Below are 14,903 nucleotides of genomic sequence, written 5' to 3' on the forward strand. Positions count from 1 at the left end.
TGATGTGGTGAAACTGGACCACATGAAGAATGAGACTCTCAACCGTCTAAAATCTTACAAAGAACGTCCAACCAGGCCACCACTCAAAAGATGCTTCGGGCATTTGGTGAATCCGTCTTACAGGGCCCCTCCTAAAAGGAAATGGAGAAATGATACCAGTGACTCAGACGTCGAAAACTTACCTTTGCAGGAATCAAGCGACGACTCTGACACTGAGGAGGTGGCGGTCCCTGAAGATACAAGGACCGAAGCTGAAAAGGAGGCTGATTCGTTTCTAAATGAAGAAGAGTTGGAAACTGGTGAGGAAGTCAGAGCCGTGGAAAATCCGGCCGACATAGATGTAGGAGAAGAAAGGCCTGCAAAGAGGCAAAAGAAGAAGGTTACTCGGAAGTATCGAAGCTTATTTCCCGATCAACCGCGTCCCTCAATGTTACCATCCGTCGGGACTTCTGCTGCTCCTCCTGCTCAACCAGCACAGCCACCAACACCGCAGTCAGCTCAACAACCTATTCCTCAAGCTCAACCTGAAATGGCCATACCTCAAAAGGTTGCATCCGAACTTGCTGATTTGCACAAGGCGATGATGAAGATGTTACTGTTCAAGGCAGAGCAAGAAGAACAGAATCGGCTCAGAGATGAGCAGATTGCTAAACTTCAAGCTGAGAACGAAATGCTCAGGCTTGAAAATAGTCAGTTAAATGCTACTGTCGCTGAACAGGGATCTTCGATCAATGAACAAGGTTCTTTGATCACCGAGCTGAGAGAGTCAAATCTACGCCTTGAAGCAAGAGTGACTGAGCTGAAGGGTGATGTTCTTCGTCTGGAAGGTCCAACCAATGTCGATGTGGACACAGACGAACTGGACTCTTCTGATGATGGAGGTGAAGGTAGTTAAGAGTATTTTGAGTGAATGTAGTAAGGACTTAAATGTTAAATCTTTTCAATTAATGATTTGTTTGTAAACCTAGTTTCATATGTAATGATATTGTATTTAATGTTTATGATATTACATATGTTTACTTAAATTTGTTGTTACTTTGTGTTTGTGTAATCAAACAGGTGATGCTGATCCGTTTAATGTCCAACCGCTGCAATCAAAAACAGCAGCGGAATATTTCACGTTTTTACTGGACAATCCAGATGAGCAGCAATTCTTCGCAAGTGGAGACTTGGAAGAAGGTGAAATTTCTCACAATTTCACAGAAGAAGAACTGGAACATATGTTTGAGCTATACAATGAAGAAACAGGCAAGTATCTGGCTTTGCCTTCAACAGAACAAACATCTTCTTCGGCTGCTACACCTGACTCAACATCATCCACGGCCGCTGATCCCTCTCAATTCGATGAAGTCGAAATGGAAGACTTGACGCAGGAAGAATATCCAGAGTACTACACGTCTCAAACTGAAGATCTTCCTAACTCGGCAAGCTTCTTTCAAAATGTAACAGAGGAGGAAATACAGAAGAAGGCTGACGAAAGGTCAAACACAATGAAACAGCCTTCTGATGCAGATCAAGCCGATTTCGTTGAGAAAACTGAAGAGTGCAAGAAAGCTTTCAACGCTATTCTTGAGAAGATAAGGTCCAGACGACAAGCAAAGCCGACCATTCCTCACACAATGTCCTATAAGATGAAGGGTCGTAGAACTTCAGGTGAAATAATTGCTTGGGCGTGTCTGAAGGATCTTAATTGCATTGCTGTCAAGAGAGAAAAAGGGGTTGAGTACTTTCAACGTATCACTGACTTGAAGACTCTTCCTACTTTTGATCTAAACCGTCTTAACTATCTTGATATGCTTTATGCAAGTTCATCTCCATTTGCAACGTATTATCAGAGTGTATTGCGAATGGAATACAGCTCAAAATGGAAGATGATCACTCCACAAAGGCCAAAGAGATATACAAGTAAAAGGGAGATCGATCCGATCACCAACAGGCCAAAGATTGTTTTGAAGTACATGCCACCACTCACGATGAAGAAGATTCCTCTAAGAAAGATGAAGCAGGACTTCTACAAAGCGTTCAGGCATTGGTACTATGACGGAAGACTGCATGAAGCAGTCATCGTGCTCAACGACAATGGAAATTGGAGCACAATTCGTATCTTTGATCCTATGTGGCTCACAAACTTGTCACGGGAGGACGTCTACACGCTGTACAAGACAGAGATTCTCTACGCCCCCGAAGACATGGAGCAAGCTTTAACGTATAGAAATGTCATTAGGATCTGCTTTGCCTATGACATACATGCAGGATCAAATTGGAAAGAGCAACAGAAGAAGTATGCACAAGAGACTGAAGCTTAATTGTCATGTTTATTTTGTTTCTTGTTGTAATGAAAGGTTTAATCTTCTGGTTGTAATTGTTTTTGAGTTGAATGTAATTTGTTTTGGAACATTGTGATAGATTGTGCTTAAATGTTTATCTAAAGTTTCAATTGACAGCTTCTCAGGATATGCGGAACCTATGGTAAGTCTGACTGACTGGACCGTTTGATCCTGAGAGAACTTCATGATGAAAGGAGTTCGTGGATGCAACATGCGCACCATTAGCTTTGAGAAAAGAGAGAGTGAGATAACTCCAAGGGGGAGTTACGATCGAGCAAGAGAACTCGATTGATTGTAAGTAAATAGAACTGGCTCCAAGGGGGAGTTTGTTAGGACATGAAATGTCATGTGTATGTCCCCAGTTCTATCAGGATGGTTCGATATGAAGATAACGATCGTGAAACTAAGTTAACGGACTGAAAATGTCAAAAGAAACTGATTCGATCGAATCAGTGACTGATTCGATCGAACCAGGTCTCGTTCGATCGAATGAGAGACTCATTCGATCGAACCAGTTTTCGATATATAAACGAAACTTAGGAAATTTCACAAGAGCACACATTCTACACACAGTCACGAACCACCACTCTGCTGAAATACTCTCTGCCCGTTCTTCACGTGTCGGTCCTTTCCTCCGTCCCTAGGTGTCAAACCGTCTTAGGAATCGTTACCGCGCGTTGTTGATCACCACCGAATCGCCGTGTTAGAGGATTCCGCACTCTAACACGTTGCCCCGTGAATCGTTGGGAAACCGTGTCCCGCACCGGTCCGACAGAAGGAACCTATGAAAACTAACGTTTTTTATAAAATTTTTTGTATGTTAGTGTTATTTGAGTGTAGTTTTATCATTTTGAATATCTATATTTACGATTACAATTTTAAAAATTAATTTTTATACATATCCATGTTTTGTTTTACACCTATGTAAATTTGTTAGTACATAAATTTTACACATATGTAAACTTGTGATTAATATATGTAATCAAAATTTTTTATATAAAATATGATAAAACTACTCTTAAAAAATGTTAATATATAAAAAAAATTAAAAAAATGTTTAGTTGTTTAGAGTTCCTAAGAGTTCTTAACTTTATTAAAGTTCTTAAATGATACCAACATATATATATATATATATATATATATATACATACATACATACATACATACATACATACAAACATATATCTTGGATCTGAATATGATCACAAAGCAATATTATTACAGAAATTCCAATAAAATTGCTACCTGTGCAAGACGGGTCCCATGTCCAGCTGGCGCATATAAAACAGCACCGTGCCAGGCATTTCGGAATCCGACAATCTCGATAAATCCATCATCAACATATGGAATAGTCCATTCTCTCTGTTGATTATAAGTATGATTATGAAAATTTAACTAGCAACAGTTAAATTAAAAAAGGTCAAAGATTAATAAAAAGTCAAAGGCTGACCGCACTGAGTCTTCGTTTGCTTGGCATGCCCCATGGATTAAGTCCACCAGAAAAGCTAGGCAAGTTGAGGCAAATGATTGACCGGATGCTGTCGATTAAACGCAAGGTTTAATAACATGTAATCGGCCCACCACAAATGAAAACCTGGGCAACGAACTATACCGTGTGGGCTATGAGGATGAAAGTAGTCCTAAGAGTTCACAAAGTTTGGGATACCATCAACTCGGGTGTCCCCGATGAAGACAAAAATGACATGGCTATGGCCTTGTTGTTTCAATCCATACCCGAAACCTTGATCATGCAAATTGGAGATCAAGAAACTGCTAAAGCCATGTGGGATTCGATTAAAACCCGACACTTAGGTGCCGAACGGGTTAGAGAAGCACGTCTCCAAACCTTGTCAATGGAATTTGACAATATGAAGATGAACGAGTCAGATTCCATAGATAACTTTGCGGGCAAGTTATCGAGCATTGCCTCGAAATCAGTGGCTCTCGGCGAAGTTATAGATGAAGCAAGGTTGGTAAAGAAGTTTCTCAAAAGTCTCCCAAGATTGAAGTATATTCAAATGGTTGCTTCGCTTGAGCAAATGTTGGATCTCAATAAAACGGGATTTGAAGATGTTGTAGGCCAACTCCGAGCCTATGAGGAGCGAATCCGAGAAGAAGAAATTCAAGGGGGTGACCAAGGTAAACTTTTATTCGGTAAAAATGATTCATCAAGTCATAGAAGTATTGAATCTAATGGGGGACGAGGATGAGGAGGTCGAGGTCGAGGTCGTGGTCGAGGCCGTTTCAATGGCCAATACCGAACCCCTAGTACCGAACAAGGGTCATCAAGTCGGGGAAAAGTAAGGGTGAAGAAAGATCGGTCAAAGATTTTATGTTACCGATGTGACCAGTTTGGTCACTTTGCATCCGGTTGCCCGCACCGAGTTCAAAAGGGTCAAGAAGCAAACAAAACTGAAGCCCGTGAAATTTTTGATTGTGACAATCGTCAATTTCAGGTTAACTCCGTTAACTCAACTCCGTCAATTCAAACTTAAGATCACTGAATCTATAACGCACACCTCATTACATTTAAACTAGGGTTTAAATGACGCTTAACACTTACTACATGTGTAGTCTTTCGGGAATTGCACCGAAACGCAAACGAGTTGACGCAAACGATTGGTGAATAAACAAAAAACGTCAAAACAGTAATTATGTGATAATTATGTGTTAGGCTTATGTGTTGTGTGATAACATCGTTATAAACACTAACTCAAGATGTAAACAAGTTAGTTTAAGCTAGATAAGTAATACTTAGAAGTGGAGGGGCCAAAGTGTAACATAGTATTATTATAAATAATAATAATAATAAACCCTAACTCATTCTTTTCTTCCCCCCACAATCCCGATCGGACTTCTCCCTTGGCTCCCGCCACTTATACACACACATACAACCAAGAATTCAAGCCTTTGATTGAAGATTAAGGTGCTAGGAAGGTATAAACGACTATCCTATGCATCCTTTATACTTAATTTTGATGTTTAATGGGTTAATTGAAAACCCTAGAGGCCGATTTTATGTGTGTATGTAGTTCTTATGATTGTTGTTGATTGGTTGATGATTTGATAACTAGAATGGATATTGTTACATGTTAATTGCTTGTGTCTTTGATTTGAGTTCAAACAAAAACCCTAATCATGTATGTAATGTATAATTGATGTGCATGAGTAGTGATTATGGAGTCTAGAGTGTTATATGAATGAATGATGGTCCATAGATAGTTAATATGTTGAGTTTGGATGCAAACAGTTTCTGGACAGATTGTGTTATTGATGTTTAATTGATTGTAACGAAGTGTAAATGTGAAAATTGGTTGAGATTATTGATACTACAGTAAACTAGGTTGAGTCTAATTTCTAAATAATATAAACATGTAATTTTTGGACAAGTAAAGGTTAACTTTTATGATTTTACAAAAACGTTGTGCAAAGCTGAGCTGTTAGACCTGCTGTTAGGTTGTTTTGTAAATGTTATATCTCATGAACTATGAGACCAATTGGGTTGGTTCTACTTCTGGAAGTTGACTCATTGAGTTAGGAACCTAACCCTAGTGGTCTCGCATTTATTGGATTTTTCGTTTAACAGGAATTTCAAATAACATTGTGTTGCGCATGAATTTGACTGTTATGAGTTTGCTGTAATGATTTGATGATTGTGAGAAACCTATGTGGAATAAAAATATTATAAAATATGTTCTGGAAACCTAAGACATATATGCTTTTGTGATGATTTTTGGTAAATTAATTGTGATGCTATGATCGGTGAGATAGACTAGTTTTTCAAGTAGAATTCTGTCGTTAAGAAACTAGTTGCTGAGTTTTGTGAAAGTTGCATGAAACAACGTGATTGCCAATTTATTATCGTGTTTTGACCAAATTGCCCTTGAGGGGAATGATTGCTAATTAATTGTCGTGTTTTGACCAAAATGCCCTTGCGGGGAATAATTGCTAGTTAATTGTTATGTGTTGACCAAATTGCCCTTACGGGGAGTAATTGCTAGTGATGTACTTAATGGATACATGACACGTAAATAATTGCTTACACATGTAACGTATCACAAATACATTTGTTAAAGTCACAAACGATTCACAAACGAAACACGAAACATGTTATGTGCATAGGTATTATGTGCCGGGTCTAGAGACTCGATAATATTCCGACACTTAGAAAAATCTCTTTGTTGTTTTAGAACGCTAGAGAGAGTTTTTCTGTGATGCGCATCTTGGTGAATTATTTTGGGAATACTTCGCAAACAGTGAGTTTCACTTTCCCCTTTTAAACCTTTTAAACGCTTTTCACTTGGGGGAGATAACATACTCCGAAACGCATTTAAGATTTTATTAATATAGATTATATATCACTTGTAAAGACTAAGTGGCAAACGCGTTAACTAAAGTCCTTCATTCACATCGAACCGTTTAATATTGGATAATAGCGAGTCATTGTTGAGTAGTACTACTGGGTTTGACAAACCCCACCCAACGCTAAACTCGACTGGAGGTCGAGTGGGTGTAATCTAGGCTAAACACATACCATGGTCTGGATGACCTGGTGGCAAGGCAAATGATAAACAGTCAGCTTTGGTGTCGAACACTTAGTGATACTTGTTTTATAGGCTAGCTACCTATAGATATATAATTGACATAACACTATCTGGTAACGCAAAACGCTGTAACGCAAAACGCTTAACGCAAAACGCTGAACGCAAACGCTAAACGCTTTATTTTATATAAACTTGTGAACTCACCAACCTTGTGTTGACACTTTTAGTATGTTATTCTCAGGTAGCCGAGGCGGGCGCGCGGTTTAAAAACATGCATTGCTTGAAACACTTTTAACTATGCAAACTTATTTTTAACTGTTATCTTTGGGTTTTAAGTCGTCCTGCGTGACGTAACATTGTTTTCTATGGTTTTACGCTTCCGCATTTAATTACTCGTAAACGTTTTCATGGTTTTGAAACTTTGTTTTATGGTTTGATTATAACTAATGATTCCGATCCTGTTAGTTCACACCCTCTGACGGTAAAACTCCGTTAGTGGATTTTGAGGGTGTGACATTGATGATGCGGCGTATATGCATCAAGTTGTGTTCTTAAATGAACAAAACCTAATACCAAAGAAATACGAGACTGAGCAGGTCGAAGATGATGTATGGTATTTGGATAATGGGGCAAGTAATCATATGACGAGAAACCGGTCGTATTTTTTAGAGTTAAACGAGAACATAACCGGGAGGGTTAAGTTCGGAGATGGGTCATTTGTTCAAATCAAGGGAAAAGGCTCAATTCTTTTCCAAGAAAAATCGGGTGATCAAGACTTGCTAACCGAGATTTATTATATTCTGGAGTTAAAAAATAATATAATGAGTCTCGGTCAAGCAACGGAGTCCGGATGTGACATTCGGATGAAACACGATCTTCTGACCATGTACGATGAGAAGGGGAGGTTACTCATGAAGGTCAAGAGATCCGAAAAACGACTCTATAAAATACGTATGAAAATTGGAGCTCCCGTGTGTTTGCAATCAAAGATTGAAGATGATTCATGGCGTTGGCACGCAAGACTTGGGCACATCAATTTCGAGTTAATGAAATCGATGGCTAAGAAGGATCTTGTACGAGGTTTACCACATGTTGAACACGAAAATCAGTTGTGTGAATCGTGCTTGGTGGGTAAACAAACGAGGCGTTCGTTTCCGGCTACATCCTCGTTTAGAGCATCCCAACCTTTGGAGTTAGTTCATGGTGACTTGTGCGGTCCAATAACCCCATCCACTATATCGGGTAATAGGTATGTCTTTGTTATTATAGACGATTACTCACGATACATGTGGACGTTTTTATTGAAATAAAAAGGTGAAGCGTTTGAAAGTTTTAAGAGGTTTAAAGCCTTGATCGAGACGGAGACGGGTTTACCAATGAAAAATATCCGAACCGATAGGGGAGGAGAATTCACTTCACGTGATTTCAATAGGTTCTGCGATGAAAGTGGAATTATTCAGCATTTAACCGCCCCGTACACGCCACAACAAAATGGCGTGGTTGAAAGGCGAAACCGGACTTTAATGGGGATGGTGCGGAGTATTCTAAAGGCGATGCATGTACCGAATTATATGTGGGGAGAAGCGGTCCGACATTCAACCTTTTTAATCAATCGGGTCCCAACCCGGGCCTTGGTTGATCAAACTCCATATGAACGGTTCAAGAAAAAGAAACCGATTATTGAACACGTTCGAGTATTTGGGTGCATGGCGTATGCTAAAGTTGATAGTGTACATCTAAAGAAAATTGATGATAGTTCAAGACAACTCGTTTATCTCGGGTATGAGACGGGTTCAAAAGCATACCGTATCTTCGATCCGAACACCCGGAAAATTGTTGTTAGTCGGGACGTTGTGTTTGACGAAAACAAAGGGTGGAATTGGGTAAAGAAAGTCGAGAAGAATGACTACGAGCCGGGTATGTTTTCTATTGTTTGGGGGGGGGGGTGCGGTTGACAATGGAACTGGTCAAATCGAACCCACCATTGAAGAAACGTCTGGAAGCAACCCGGGTAGCCCAAGCTATGAACCTGCATCATCAGTTCAACCTGAGTCCAACGACTCAACCGAACCAAGTCATATCGGGCCTAATTCCTCAACCCGCTCTCATGTTCAGTCGACAAGTAATGGGTCACAGGTCCATTCGGGTGAAAATGAGGCCCAAACGGGTCTAAGATGTTCAACCCGAGTCTCGGTTTTGCCAAGAAGATTACAAGAAGATTATGTGTTACATATTGACTCTGACTATGAGCAATTGCTTCTTACAGCAAGTGGTGAACCGAGTAGCTATTTTGAGGCTAAGTCGAACCAAGAATGGGGGCTATGAATACCGAGATCGATTCGATAAACAAGAATGAAACATGAAAGTTAGTCGAACTTCCAAAGGGTGCAAAATGTATCGGGTTGAAGTGGGTGTTCAAAATCAAACGAAATGCGGATGGAACGATAAACAAGTATATAGCTCGGTTGGTTGCAAAGGGTTACGTGCAACAACCCGGGATTGACTTTGATGATGTTTTCGCTCCGGTAGCCCGAATCGAGACCGTTCGGCTACTAATCGCATTGGCTGCATCTAACGGGTGGGAAATCCACCATCTTGATGTAAAGACGGCATTTATACATGGTGAATTGAAAGAAGTTGTGTTCGTTTCTCAACCCGAAGGATACGAGAAAAGAGGCGAGGAGGCAAAAGTTTACAAGTTGTCAAAGGCCTTGTACAGGTTAAGGCAAGCTCCCCGAGCTTGGAACACAAAGCTCGATAACATCCTACGAGACATAAAGTTTCAAAAATGTTCCAAGGAACAATCGGTTTACTGAAAGACGAATGATAAACATTTTTTGATCGTAGATGTGTATGTGGATGATATATTTGTGACAGGTACAAGCTCGAGTATAATTTTCGATTTCAAAAAGGGTATGGCGACCAAGTTTGAGATGTCGGATCTCGGGAAGTTGACCTACTATCTCGGAATCGAAGTAGTCCAACAAGAGGACGGGATAGTAATTACACAAGAAGGATACGCCAAAATGATTCTAAAGGAGACCGGTATGCAAAACTGTAATTCGTCTCAAGTCCCGGTGGATCATGGTGTGAAATACTCAAAAGCCGAGAATGAAGTCGAACTCGATGCAACCGAGTATCGAAAGATAGTGGGTTGCTTACGGTATTTATTACACACTCGTCCGGATATGGCGTACTCTGTGGGTATTTTTAGTCGATATATGCAAAGCCCACGAGAATCTCATGGTATGGCAATACGACACCTATTGAGATACTTTAAGAACACGACGAGTTATGGGATCAAGTACGGGAAGAATGGGTCCAAACGACTTGTCGGGTATAGTGATAGTAGTCACAACATAGATGAGGATGATGCTAGAAGTACCACGGGGCACGTGTTTTATTACGGGCAATCTCCAATTACATGGTACTCACAAAAGCAAGCGACAGTTGCACTCTCATCGCGTGAAGCCGAGTACATGGCGGCTTCAGCAGCCGCATGTCAAGCTGTATGGCTCCGAGAGTTGTTGAGCGAGTTGACTGGAGAAGCATTACAGAAAGTTATGTTGAAAGTTGATAACACATCTGCAATAGCCCTTGTGAAAAATCCGGTTTTTCACAACTGAACAAAGCATATAAAGTCTCGCTTTGATTTTATCCGAGATTGCTACAACGACGGCGAGGTCGATGTTGAGCACATTAGCGGGAAAGAGCAACGAGCCGATATCCTCACTAAAGAACTCGCAAGAATCAAGTTCACGGAGATGCGCGAGTTACTTGGAGTTGAAGACCTTACTAATCCGAATAAGAAATTAGGGGGGTGAATGTTGGATTAATTTCTATTCCGGGTCACAAGTCGGTGAACCGGGCCTAAGAGGTTTTAACAAGTCGGTTAAAGTCTAAGGGGTATTATGAAACATTCCATATGCTTGGTGGCCAAGTTCACCTTGTTGGCCAAGTTGACCTAGTTGCCCAAGTTCACCTTGGTGGCCAAGTTGAGTGGTGACCACATATTATGCTTGGTGACCAAGTTGGGTTACTAGTATAAATAGATGTACAAAGTTAGTGTTAGATACAACACAACAACAACAACAACAACAACAAACACAACAATCACCACCATCACTACCAAAGTTATTGTAATCAGTTTTTTGAGTTATATTTTCTGGTTATAATATAAGTCGGTTATTTATAAGTTGTGCGTTAATTATTGTTTATCATTCTTGAAACTGACCTAGGAGCGACTCACCGATAAAGTTAGTATCAAGGTTAGAAATCGCAGATTTTATCTTCTCGTGAATAATGGGAGTGCCAGGATCAGCTGCGTAATTTACAATAGTTATATATTAGTAAATACACGGATTTCATTTCTCATCTTAGGGAGTGGGGCGACGGGTACCCCCAAGAGGTACAACCCCTGCGGGGAACACCGCCGCCACCCCATGATTGTTGTCGGCGGGTGTTTGGCTAGGGTAGTATCCCAGAACCATTTCTCCTTTTTAACCGTTAAATCTAGCAGTTAGCTAGATTTTTAATTTTTCTTTTTCTTTTTTCTTCTTTATAAATAACCAAACACATCTACACAATATTTTACAACAATTTTTTCATTCTCTTTAAATTCAAACAATTTTTACATGGAGCAACTGAATCCCCAACAAATTGCTTCATGAAGATGGATCTGTGAAGAAGAGTAACGTTAGTTAAGGCTTGGGTCCATGTTTTCAACGACATGGACCCCGTGGAGCAACGGACGTTGAGTTTTTGGCCACGAGTTTGAAACTATTTTATTTCGAAGAGAGGATCAATCGATCGTACACAACACCAAGTGTGTTCGAAATTGCAACATATATGGCCGGGCAGGGGAGGCTTGGAGGGTGTGCGAGCCGCACCACCGGCCGGGGCACATAAGGTTCGGGGGCACAAACTTTTTTATATATATTACATACATATGTTTTTTGGTGTTAAAAATAAGGTTATTTGCTATAGTTTATGAGATAAGTACATGCTTATAAGTTATAATGGTTTCTGCTTATAATAAACCGGTCGATAAAAGTTTTATCCATGTACGCTAGCGAATAAAAAGTTTTGGTCAAGGCATACGGGCCTTTTTATTTTTGCTCGGCCGAGGTATTTATATTTTTAAAGACGGCCCTGTGGCCGGGAATAGTCTTTTAATCTATGTTTTATCAAATAAAATGTTGTTTAATTATTATGTATTTTTAAATCTATAACGTATAGTGTATGCATTTTTATCTGTTTTTGAGTTTTTAAATTATAAATTAAGTAACTTTAAATTGAAAAATAAAATTCTTTATTGTAGTTTGGGTGCACCATTGTCGGCCCTTAGGATAATCTAGGGTAATTGAGGGTAAAATTGATATGACAATCTCACCCTAAAAGAAAATTATATTATTATGGTTTTTCTTGATTTATAATCACAAGATTAAACACAATAAACATATATGTAACGTCAATTATTAATCAAAGAAGTGCAAATTTAATAATCTAATCTAATCTAATCTAATCTAACTTCTAGCTATACTAATAAAAGAAAATAGTGAAGATGATGTGGCAATCCCACATTCATTCTTGGCCTAATCTCTATTCTCATTCATTTGACTTATTCATGGGTTATGTAGCAAAACCATATTGATAAATGGGTTATAATTTCCTTTTCTAATTCTCTAATCTCTCATTTAATTCTATCTAACAATCCATGGGTCATGGTTCAAGATAATTTTGGCAAATGGTTATAATTTCATTTCTAATTATCTAATTTCTCATCTTATTTATTCTAACAATCCATAGGTCATGGGACAAAACAATTTTGAGAAATGAGTTATAATTTTCATTCTAATTTTCTAATTTTTCATCTCATTCATCATAGTTATCAACGGGTAATTGGTCAAAACAATTTATGCAAATATTGTATGTAAAAAATCGATTTTGTAAATTTGAGATTTTAGACTTCTTATTGTTTGTACTATATATTTTATTTTTACCTTTAATTTTGTTCATTTCTTTAAAATAATGGATCTTTTTATTTTTATTATTTGACAAATCCCGTGTAATACACGGATTCAAAAGCTATTTAATTATACATAACGATTAAAAAGGAAAACATAGGTGAGCAACTCACCCGAATATGAATTATTTTCAGATCCTTCATTTTGGCTCCAAAAAACCCATAGATAATCTGCAGATTCAGTTTGCCTGTAATGAAGAGAGTTTGGAGGAAACAATTTTAGGAATTCGGAGAGGTCTTCTGTACCCATGGTTTCAACTTTCAACCAACTCGGAGGCTGTATGTTCGATCATATATCTCAGTATAGTTGGCTTTCTTAATTTACATTGACCAAATGTACACCACAAGTCTTCTTATCTTCTATTCAATATATGCTTCTCTCTGTCTCTGATACATAACTTACACTTTACTCACTGTTTTACAAATTGTTTTCATGTTATATATATCCTAATAATCATTAAACCGTATATAAAAAACGTACACGAATTTCGCTCAAGCTAAAATCAAAACGGTCAAGGCAAAAACAAAACTTTCAAAGCCAAAAAAACAAAAAACGTTCAAGAAATTCATAATACGCTCAAAACAGGTTTCGTGAAAAAAGTAAAAAAAATTATCGATTAATGAGCCAAATATGTTTTTTTTCAGTAAACCGATGACTAATTGGATATATATTGACAATTTCGAGATATTGTAATGTGATTTCAAGGATCAATTTTATTAATATAGGTGTTTTTATACGTTAAGGATATTGTATTATATCGCTTATCTATAAGTATAATTCAAAAAGGGAGACTTCCCTAATTAGTCATTTTTGAACACTTTTCATCTTTAGCCATAGTTTTGAAAAATACCCAAAATAGCCATTTTTACTGTTAGATCCGGCAGAATTTCAACACCGTCTGATGGATTTCATGTACCTTTAAAATTGTGTCACGTGTCAACGTATTAATGTATCTGATGGAATTTGTTAAAGAACCGTTGGATCCGAAGGACTTTTTAATGGATCCGACGTAATTCTTCATCTTCTACCTTTCAACCCTTAAACCTTCATAACCAACATTCATCTCCATCTTTCTTTTTTCTACACAAAATCAAGCAAATCTATAGTGTAAATTGCTTAGTTTTTCGAGAAGAACACAACCTTAGTGTTCAATTTTACTCTAAAACTCAAAATAAAAAACCCCATAATTGAAAATCTAGGTTTCGATGGACAAATTAAACAGTCAGATCTGAAGGAAGCATGAACTGAACCATCGAATCCGACTGTTTATTAAACCATTTGTGGGAAACTTGAAGGTAGATTGATGGAAGTTACTTAAAGTTATCCACAAAATAGCTAAAATAAAATTTTGTCAATATTTTGTTGGAAATTTGAAGGAAAATTTATGGTTTTTCTTTTTTTTTTTGTTTACGGAAACTTGTGGTTACCTTGTGGAAAAATTTGTCGGAAACTTTTGTGGGAAATATATCTATTTTCTAGTAGTGATACGTGTTTTTACTTAAGAGACAAAGAAATTGATTTAACCAAATAAGAAAACAACATATCCAGACAAACCTTATAAGTTTCAAACCAAACATAAATTTACACGTAACTTACAAAATAAACATTTGATTATTGTGATATTGAACAACTTATGAACAACATTATCTAACGACCATCTACGAGTGTGATGGTCATTGCGTTAGTTGATGACGGTGCATGGGTGCTTGATGACTTGTCGTCTATGGGAACATGCTCGGTGTAAATAAACCGGGTTGTTTGGGTTCGGGTAATTCTCCTTCACTACTTAGCGTCACTACAATCGAAGACATAATAGGTGTCTAATCGGGGCTTCGTATTTTGTACACACAATAAAGCCAACTCGATTGATCTTTTAGTACTTCGTATAAATGGCACGAGTTGCTTATAGTCATGTCAATTAGCTTAAGTAACTGCCCTTCTTGATAAAGTGACTATGTCTAACACTGTGTTCCCGAGTTTCATTTAAAGGAGGAAAGAGAAGGAAA

The 14,903-nt window shown here is 38.2% G+C and overlaps 1 protein-coding gene and 1 pseudogene across 1 annotated transcript in view; one reads left to right on the forward strand and one right to left on the reverse strand.

The window, feature by feature from the left end:
- LOC143608616 (diacylglycerol kinase 5-like) overlaps positions 1-3,862 on the reverse strand; it is a 16,074-nt gene extending 12,212 nt beyond the window's left edge. The window contains exons 1-2 of the mRNA XM_077083616.1: positions 3,778-3,862; positions 3,573-3,689 (exon numbers count right to left, since the gene is read on the reverse strand). Coding sequence (XP_076939731.1) covers positions 3,573-3,689; positions 3,778-3,804 — 144 coding nt within the window. The 5' untranslated portion in view covers positions 3,805-3,862. The remainder of the gene's footprint in view (positions 1-3,572; positions 3,690-3,777) is intronic.
- A 5,924-nt stretch (positions 3,863-9,786) lies between these two features.
- Positions 9,787-10,497, forward strand: LOC143608603 (secreted RxLR effector protein 161 pseudogene; annotated as a pseudogene).
- Positions 10,498-14,903: the final 4,406 nt, after the last annotated feature.

This window comes from Bidens hawaiensis, unplaced genomic scaffold, assembly GCF_021521415.1.
Source record: "Bidens hawaiensis isolate Kalapana, Puna unplaced genomic scaffold, B.hawaiensis_p1.1 tig00419396_1, whole genome shotgun sequence".
Lineage (NCBI taxonomy): Eukaryota > Viridiplantae > Streptophyta > Magnoliopsida > Asterales > Asteraceae > Bidens > Bidens hawaiensis.